Here is a 9,448-nt window from a genome sequence, read left to right as displayed (position 1 = left end):
ATATGTACATGTTACATAATATATATATTTCACCAAATTTGCATCATGCTTCTCCCCACCTCAACCTTACCTTACATAAACATTTGGCCATTAATAAATATTCTTCAGGGACAGGATTTCTGGGATATAGAATTATAGGATATATACATTTTTTACTTCATTGTTTTTCAACCTTTCAACAACAATCATGTGTTATCCTCCATAATTTATATTATCTTTTAAAAAATGGCCAATCACTCATAACCTCACTACCTAAGGACAACGGATAGCATTTCTTGGCATTTTCTTTATTCTGTGGACAGTACACAGCATTGTTTAATGCCTACAATTGTGATTGGGACATTGTACATAGATACCCTATTACATGTAGTGTTTGTACATATTCAATACACAACTACCAAAGTAACTCCCACACAAGCTGCACTGGATTTCTGCACCCAGAACCTCAGGGTTTGCAAACGTGTGCCTGCAATTGTGTCTCTGGGTGAGGTGGACTCCTGGAGTAGAAGAGTGGAAGCCGGGGTCTCACTGCAGGCCTGTAGGGGAGCCAGGCTGGAGACCAGCTGCAGCAGCTGTGGGGGGCCGCAAGTCACACTGCTTGCTGCTTGGGGGCGGAGGCCTCTGCCATAGCAGGATTGGCAGCAGTGCTTGCTACTGTCAACTCGCCTACTTGATGCCAGCCTTACCTCCTGTGCCTTTCCCAGCGAGCCCTGCTCCCTGCTCTGCAGATGTCTGTTCTCAGTGGTTGCCCAACTGGACATTACGCAGCACATGCCGATAGGCCATTTCTTTTTCAGTTAAAAAATTGAGATACTACCTACAAATAGTTCTTTCAGTTCAGCATTATACGGTGACTATTTCCCCAGGTCACTGTGAGAAGTCGGTCCTCTGGGCCAGCTGGGTCACCACAATTTTCTTGACTCCTCTCCCTGCCGGCCTCTCTCAACCGCACAATAAGGCACTGTGTGCATTGAGACCTAATGTTTGTTAGCAGGGTTTAAAAAGATGCAATTCTAGTGGGAGGGAGGAGGGAGCACTAGAACTGATTATGATTACACAACTCATCTTAAAGGCGATTTAACCATGAAAGTGTTCTAAAAATTGATTGTGGTAATGGTTGTGCAACTTTTCTTGATATGATTGAACTATTGAATTGTATGATGTGTGGATTATATGCCAATAAAACTGAAAAGAAAAAAAAAAGGGTTGAACCCCGAGAGACAGCAAGTAGATTAGGGTTTTAGGGGGTACAGTGGGGTGGGGGTGGTAAAGGGAGATGATGTCAAGGAGTCCACATAGAAAAAGAATGGCTGGAAACTGATGGTGGCAGCAACTGTCCATTCTATTTGACGTGATTGAAATATGGAATGATGTGGTCTATGTATCAAATACCAACTAATAAGCAAATTTAGAGAGCAAATGCATTTATATTTAATAAAATTACTAAATAAAAAGTGAACTATTCTTTGAAAAAAAAAACAAAACCGATTTAGATAACCGAAAAAAAGAAAGAAAAAAAAAGATGCAACTCTGGGGCAACACTCCTCCAGGCCCCTCCTCAGGAAAGTTGGGGGAACAGACGCAGCAGGGTTAACGATGCAAGGAGTCTTAGAAGCTGGGGTATAGACTAGCTGGGAAAGTTTTATGAATTTACTCGGCTATATTGTAAGTGGGGAACATTTATCATAAGCCTAAAGTCCACCTAAGTGAGCCTGCCTGGCGGGGGGAGATGGGTAGTCGAGAGGGCCCATTAAAGCCCTTGATTCCGGCCACAGAGTGGGGTGTGCAAGGATTCCTGCCACAGAGTGGGGTGTGCAAGGAAGTCATCATCTCGCTCCAAAGAGCTAAGGGGGAACTGATCAAGATGAACTAGACAGATTGCTGCCTGATTCTTACAATAAAAGCTACTTCCCACATGCCAAAATGCGTTAAGGAGCCCTGGTGGCACAGTGGGTTGTGAACCACAAGGTCAGCTGTTTGAAACCACCTGCTGGGAGAAAGACCTCTACTCCCAGAGTTGAGTCTCAGAACCCCACAGAGGCAGTCCTGCTCTGTCCTAGAGCCACTGAGTCAGAATTGGCTCAAAGCCTACAGGTTTTATATACGGGAGCCCTGGTGGCACAATGGTTATACATTGGGCAGCAATCTGCAAAGCCAGCCATTCAAAACCACCAGCCTCTCAGCAGGAGAAAGATGGGGCTTTCTACTCCGTCTCAGAAACCCACAGGGGCAGTCCTATCGGGTTGCTATGAGCTGGCAGCGACTCTGGCACTGAATTTGGTTTGTTTTTTTTGTTTGGAGTGTGTGTTTTAGATAAATTAACACTACATACACAAAGCAATGTGGCAAAACACCAACAACTTAACACTTCCACGTTTCTAGAAGTCATTCTTTTTTTCCAAGTTTAAATTTTTCACACAAAAACTAGGCTAAGCAAATGTCACCAAGGCTTTAGGTGTCCCAAATCCTTAATGGCAGTGGGTTTACTAGTCGGGCATCATGTGAATGATGGTTATTCAATTTTCCAAGTTTTTTAATTGTTCAGATTAATTGATTTGTTCTAACATTTGGGAAATTATATATAGGTATGAGGGAACCTCACAAAGTTCCGTTATCTTTTCATTTAGCTTTTCTATCAACTTTTGGAAGCCCCCTTTTGTATCCTTCTTCAGCATTTCTTACATATTGTGTATGAAAAGATATACAAAACATTCAAGTTGATTCTCTACGCATAATTCAGTGACACCAATTACATTCATATGCAACTCTCATTATTCTTTCACAAATTATTCCACCACTATCTGCATATACTGTTATCATTCAATCTGCTATAAATAAAACCTAGCTTTTTATTTAAAAAAAAAAAAAAAGTGCAACTGTGGCAATTTTTATTTTCCAAAATAGACCAAAGCAGGGCTATACGCTAGATATCAATTTTAGGCAATTCTGTTAAGGGCTAGGGACAGTATAGCATCAGCCTAACACTGTACGGGTCCCATAAACTCCCGTGTGCACATGCTTGTTTTTAAAATAGGTGCAGAGAGCAGCAGTTTCTCTGCCATCAGGTCACTAATGTAGTGGGTTTTCTATTTCTCCCCGTGAAGCTGTGGCGCCCTTCATTTCGTGCAGGCCCCTCAGCCTAACACCTGCTCTCAGGGCAACAAAGTGTGGGTGGGACAACGCGGCCACGGGAGACATCAGACTGTGGTTGCAGAGTTGGGCATCCTAACTTAGCACTGTGAAACCTTGGCATACAGACACACACACAGGTCACTCAACGTCCATCAATGACAAGAACAGCTCCAAGGCCCATCCACTCCAAGTTCATTGTCGAAACCAAACATGAGCCACCTACAATTCTCAAGTGTGTCCAGACACTCATGAGGACCTTATCTGTCCAGTCCCCTCTGCTCATTCAAGACAGACTTAAGGATAGGCAAGTTTACCTTCTTCTGACACTTCACTTTAAAAATAGGCCTTGGGACATGTTTTCATCGTGGCCTGGCAGTGTGATTCGTGTGTGGCTTCCTAAGAAGCGCGTCTTGAAAGAAGTACAGCCAGCGTGCTCTTTAGAGGCAAGGATGCAAAGACTGTCCCACACACCTCGGACGTGTTGTCAGGAGGGACCAGTCCCTGGAGGACATTATGCTTGCTAAAGTAAGGGGGGCAGCGAAAAAGAGGCAGACTCCCAACAAGATAGACTGACAGCGGCTCAACAATGGGCTCAAGCATAACAAGTGAGGGGCGCAAAGGCCCAGGCTGGGTTTGGGTCCGTTGTACAGAGAGAAGGTCACTAGGAGCCAGAGAAACTCGAGGGCACTGAAAACTTAACTGTTGGAAGTCAGTCAAGGAAGCAGTCATGGCCTAGAGAAAGGAGGGGAGGCGGCCATGGGAATGACAAGACACCCAGGGACAGTGACCGACGGAGTGTGCTTATCCAACGACTTTCTCAGAAAACGACAATTTGGGACCCTGTAGGAACGCCTTTAAATTCTGACTAAAAATTGTCTGGCGCATACATTTGTAATAGGGTAAAAATGTAAACATTTACATTTATCCATCATAAGGGGGGCAGACGAGACTACTGTATACGATTTTTAAATTCTGAGCCAGAAAGAAAAAGTAGAGATTGCTTCTACAACATTTCTATTTCTTTTTCGACACACAAATGCTTCAGCCCACCACCAGACTCTTTAGGGTACAAGAAGCAAGGGAAGATTCCCATTTTCCTTGGCAAGTAACTTGTTGCCTAAGAAATCTCTACCCCACCAGGCTCCAGCCTCTTCCGGCTCTCTTAACTCTAATGCATTCTGACATTGTCTTTTGGATGCAGCTTCCTCTGAATTCAAAGAAGATAAATCAGTATACCAAGATGAACACATGGAAATATGAAGCTCTACTGCGAACAGGAAGGCAAACAATTGCCTCTTCATTATTCACTGAATTTTAAAATGTTCTTCGATTTGGTCAAGAACACAGGATCACATTCACACACCTACATAAACATGTGCACACAGGTGAAGGGGATGTAGTTTTCAGACTATGTAACACACACATGTAAAAACTTTCCAGATGTGTGGCCCCCTTTTTGCTGGGCAAATGCAAATGTGGGTGTCAACAAACAAACGGCACACCTTGAAATGCCTATGACAACACTATAGATGCAGCCCCTTCTTCCCCTCCTACTTCTGCAACACCCCTCACTCTCGTCCAGTGGCCAGACACCAGCTGGGCCCCACACACAAAAATACTAGAGGGTTGTGTTAGGAACCGCCTTTTGTGATCGCAATGCTGGTGGGAGAGCAGAGAAATAATGCGGCTTTTAAAGGCAACTTCTTCCTCCGGGAATCAAGAATTACAGGGATTCCGGGGGCCCTCAGTAGCATAAATATTAAGCATTTGATTACTAGCCAAACTTTGAGGTTTGGACCTCCCACCCGGCCAGAGGTGTCTTAGCAGACGGACCCGGTGACCAGACCTGGACACCCAGTGGGCCTCTCTATAAAGGGTCACTGTGGATCGGAGTAACTTCACAATGAACAACCAAGAACCCAACAGCCTGTTCACAAGCACAAACCTCCACAGACGGATCCCTTCAGGCATAAGCCCCTTTGGCCCCCTTCTCTGTAGACCCAAGAAAACAGCAGCACTTGGAACATGACCTTGGAGAAAGGGGTTCGGAGTTAGTGATCACTAGAATCTTTAGGGTGCATTCAGAACAAAAGCCCAACAGTATGTTTATCTTACTCAGAGGTTTCCAACACATTTTTATTTTGCAGACCACTGGGTTGTAGCTTTGGAGGATCAACAACCGTATAAATTCCTATAAAATGTCCAACGAGTTTCAGTTCCGTAGCAGCCTCTTGTGTGTGTAGGTATGTATGGCTTGAGTCGCAGTTACACGTGTGTTGTAAAGTCTGCGCAGGCTTCGCAAAGGTGGGGCGTCCCAGTTAAAGCCTCTTCCAGGAGCTCCATCTTCCAAGGGGCGGCGACGGGGCTCCGGAGCTGCCTGGGCGCAGGAAGCATTCGGAGCTTTGTAGACATGGTGCTTTTTCTCTGCTGCAGACGCACTGGGGAGCCAGTGCACTTGTGCTTAGCAGGTGGAAATATAAGGAAGCCTCTGTTTTTTTAAGTAACACAGATAAACACCTTCTTCGATCGCCTATTCTAGAGCTACAAAATTTAATTCAAGAAAATATAGGTCCCAAGAAAGACTTAAAAGTTTTATAAAACTAAAATCTAGCTTCCCCAATAAATTGTACTTTAGGCAAAACCCTCCCGACGCTTCTAAAATAATACTAAAAAGGGGGCATCTGATTATACAAGAGCAATAAAAAAAATTAAATATTTATTTGAATAACAAGGTTGAACTGCAAATGTTGGCAATGCAGATTTTTAACACATATCACCAAAAAAGCGTGCACAAAAAGAAAAAGGAAAGAAAAGGGGTGGTGCAAAGGACGAGATAATGCTCAGATGACGGCTAAGTTGCAGTCGGCTGTTTAAAAAAATCAAGGGCCTGAAATCACTATACAAAATATAAAATGTATTAAACACTACCATCCACAGAACAGTCTTTATTATGGATTAAATTTTAAAATGATTCGTGTAGTTAATTATATTTTGGATTGTGAATGAGTATTATACACATGCTCCCTTTTGGGAGGCAAATTCCTTGTTGTACTATAGAACATCTAATTACATTGCAAAAAGTATCCTTTTGTTTCCCTATCAGTAAAGAAAACGGTTCATGATATTACTGTTACGTATCAGGAAGGCTACAGAAAAAGCAGCACAATTTCGTGTGTGGTCTTCCCAGTGCTTCCCATGCAGCGAAACACTGGCCGGGCGGACTGATGCACTGGTGCGTCTCGCCCCGGCTCAGAGAGATGCTTTTGAATGATTAAAGTCTAGGCTTTACAGATCACAGACTGAAAGGACTCATGCAGCCCTCTTACCACCGGGATACCATTGTGTTGCTTACCAATGCTGTCTTCCCAGAATATCCTTCCAGACAGTTAAAAAAAAAAAAAAAAGCCAGACTTCGGATGATAAATATACACAACGTGAAAAGACACAAACTGCTAGTTGACACTACGCTTGGTAATGCCTGTGCTATGTGGAAGCACCTTTAAAAAGAGCCTATGCGGCAAGTGTCGAAAGATTCAAAATGAATCAACAGTATTGGATAACAATATAATTCTCGGCCCAGCTGCATCTCCAGCTAATGTAACAGGAAGAAGGCCATGGACTTTATTTTAGTAACTGCATCCGCTCACAAATCGGCCTAAGGTCACCAGCTGTGTAGACACAATGAGATTGTTGTCGTTTACAGTCTTTAATTGAAGTGGTGATAAAGGAATAACGCTATTTAAAAACAAAAGCAAATCGTGCTTGATGTCTGAATTAGGAGGTGGCACCGGGCGTGGGGTTCACGTTCTGTGTGGCCACCTGCGGGGCGACTTCAATGATCCGGGGTTTGTCTATGATCCTGGCCGTGCGGTTGCCCTTCTCTACAATCCCAATAATCCATGCCTGGTGCCCTTCCCCATATTTGGGGGACTTGATCTCTGCACAGAACCGAGCGGCTTGCTCCCGGGGCAGGCAGATCAGGAGGCCTCCTGGCAAGGGAAAGAGAGAGCTTGTTAGTGCGGACCCCCTCTCGGCAGTTTCCCTGCTCATGGTCCTCGTGAAGAACACATGCAACGTGCTGTGTACAAGCCGCCTTTTCGAATCCATAAATCGGCAGCGTAGTTGAGCACTTGCTTCGTAAATTCCTACTATCAAAACAAACAAATGAGGAAGGAATTAAACTTGAAACAGAAAAGGCCCCGCTTCTCAACCATGTAAAACTGAGGGGTGAAGGTGTTTGGGGCCTTGGTCACGTAAGTGATGGCTGCCATTACTGCGTTACACTGAAAGAAACGTTAAAACAGAGATGCTATTTCCACTGGAATTGCCTCACTCTTTGGAAAAGACAAAAACAAAAAACAAAACCCCCAAAACGATTCAACTTGATTTGATTCCTCATTTTGTAAAGAAAGTGAGAGGGTTTTTAACGTATTTAAGAACAGGCCCAATGAAAAAGCGTATGCTTCTGCCTACCTAGATCCATCACTACCCCCAAATCGTACAAGTACAAAATGCACAAAAAAGAAGCCTGAGTTAGGACAGAAACTTCCTCTAGGTCTAAGTGGAACTAACCCAACCAGGAAAACAGATACATCCTTGCTTTCGTACAGTGTAACACAATGCTTTCTGGTTGAAGGAGACAGAATTTTGCTAGTACTATTCATGAGTCATTTAACAGCTGCCCGACTCACTTGCCGGGCATTCTTCTTGCAAAACACCGAGGAAACAGCAGCAGTCCGAGGCTCTTCAAAGCTCACTTCTAGGGAAAGCCCTAAAAACGGAAGCCCTGAAGTGTGCTCTGTAAGGTCTTTAGGAGGCACAGCTCCCTCGGCCAGCATCTCCAAACACAAGGCTGTCCTACAGGTACTGACACGAGGCCAGGCTGGGTGGTCCCCACCCTGCTCATCCCGGAATCTTCTAGGGAGCATTTCGTCATTACTGATGTCAAGGGCTCAAAGGCGCCACCCCCCCACCCAGTCCTCCCCCTGCAGGTTTCCAGAAGTCAGGTCCAGGCACAAGTATTTTTAAAATCCCCAGACAATGCCACTCTTCTGCCAGGACAGAAAGCTACTGAGCTACAGAGGAAGGTCAGTAGTACCAGAGAAGCTGGAAGGGGAAGGGGACTGTAGGAGAAACAGAGGAGTGGGAGAAAGGAGAGGGGGAAGCGAGGCGGAGAAAAAGCAGCCTCAGAGCCAGAGCACGTGGGCGCATGCGTCAGACAGCGACGCCAGGCATTTCTCGCCAAGAAGAAAACGCCATCATCCCTAGGTGCCACAGCTGACTTCCCATGGAAACCGAGTGCCGCCTGCACTGAAGCACGATGCTGGACCGCATGCAGGGCGGCCCTGGAGAAAGGGAACGCATTAGTGGCTGAGGAGCCCAAGGTGATCAACACCGACCTCACCTACAGTGGGGTCAAACTCATGGACTCGGCTTCTTCCTTCTCATGGAACTTCCCGTTAGCCTCACCAGTTTAAATCCTCAGATTTGGACCCTGGATCCGTGTACCTGATGTCTCCGGGCAGGTCCCGTGCATGAGGCCAAACATGTTCCCACAGGCCTTGCTCACGGCCGCCATCTTGGCCAGGACAGGGAGGTTGTGGATCACAAATGAAACTTCGTTCCTCTGCTGCTTGGCCAGGTTCTGTGCATGGCCCAAAATCCCAAAGCCGGTGATGTCGGTGGCTGCATGAGCGTTGAACGTGTGCATGAGTCCTGCAGCTGAGCGGACAGGGAAGCACCTATTAGCGCGTGCAAGGAACGAGCGGTGGCTGTGGAGGCGCACCCTTCTCCCTTCTCCTCCACAAGCTGTTCCCCATACGCCCCACTCTTCAGGGAGAGGGCACACAGGGGCAATGAAATCTGGTTTTTTAAAATCGGATTAAAAAAAAAAAATCAACGAAACCAGAGTGAAATTCTGCAAGTTCATTTAGTTATACTTAAATCACTGACAGTAGCTTCACTCAAAAGTCATTTCCCAGTAAATTAAAAACAACAAAACAAAAACTGCACCAAGGAATTACATCTCAGCAGACGATAACCCGATCACAAACAGTACAAAGTCAGAGAACTTTGAGAGATGAACCCATGGGAAGCTAGAGAAGAAATACCTGCCCGGCTAACTGCTCCCAACCGCCAAGCCTAAGTGAGTGGGGTGTTTGGTACGTTTCCTCTTTTTAGGCCAGTTAGCTCTGCATTCTGAGCAGACGCAAAAAGAATTGAGATTTCTGGTGCATCATAGGGGGCTCAGAAGGGGGCCAGGCGTAACAAAGTTTTCTACTTGCTGGAGGGGGTCCCAGTGGCACTTAATGAAGCC

General features: G+C 45.4%; 1 protein-coding gene across 2 annotated transcripts in view; it reads right to left on the bottom strand.

Annotated features, from left to right (window-relative positions):
• Nucleotides 1–5,247: 5,247 nt before the first annotated feature.
• The window catches only part of SEPHS1 (selenophosphate synthetase 1), a 19,192-nt gene continuing 14,991 nt past the window's right edge, over nucleotides 5,248–9,448 (bottom strand). For both annotated transcript variants that reach the window (XM_045285640.1, XM_004714099.3), the window contains exons 7-8: nucleotides 8,641–8,853; nucleotides 5,248–7,121 (exon numbers count right to left, since the gene is read on the bottom strand). In XM_045285640.1, the coding sequence (XP_045141575.1) occupies nucleotides 6,907–7,121; nucleotides 8,641–8,853 (428 nt within the window). In that variant the 3' untranslated portion in view covers nucleotides 5,248–6,906. The remainder of the gene's footprint in view (nucleotides 7,122–8,640; nucleotides 8,854–9,448) is intronic.

The sequence above is a fragment of the Echinops telfairi genome, unplaced genomic scaffold (genome assembly GCF_000313985.2).
Source record: "Echinops telfairi isolate 266 unplaced genomic scaffold, ASM31398v2 ScPeMD7_7474;HRSCAF=8512, whole genome shotgun sequence".
Classification (NCBI taxonomy): domain Eukaryota; kingdom Metazoa; phylum Chordata; class Mammalia; order Afrosoricida; family Tenrecidae; genus Echinops; species Echinops telfairi.
This window is presented reverse-complemented; position numbering and strand designations above follow the sequence as displayed.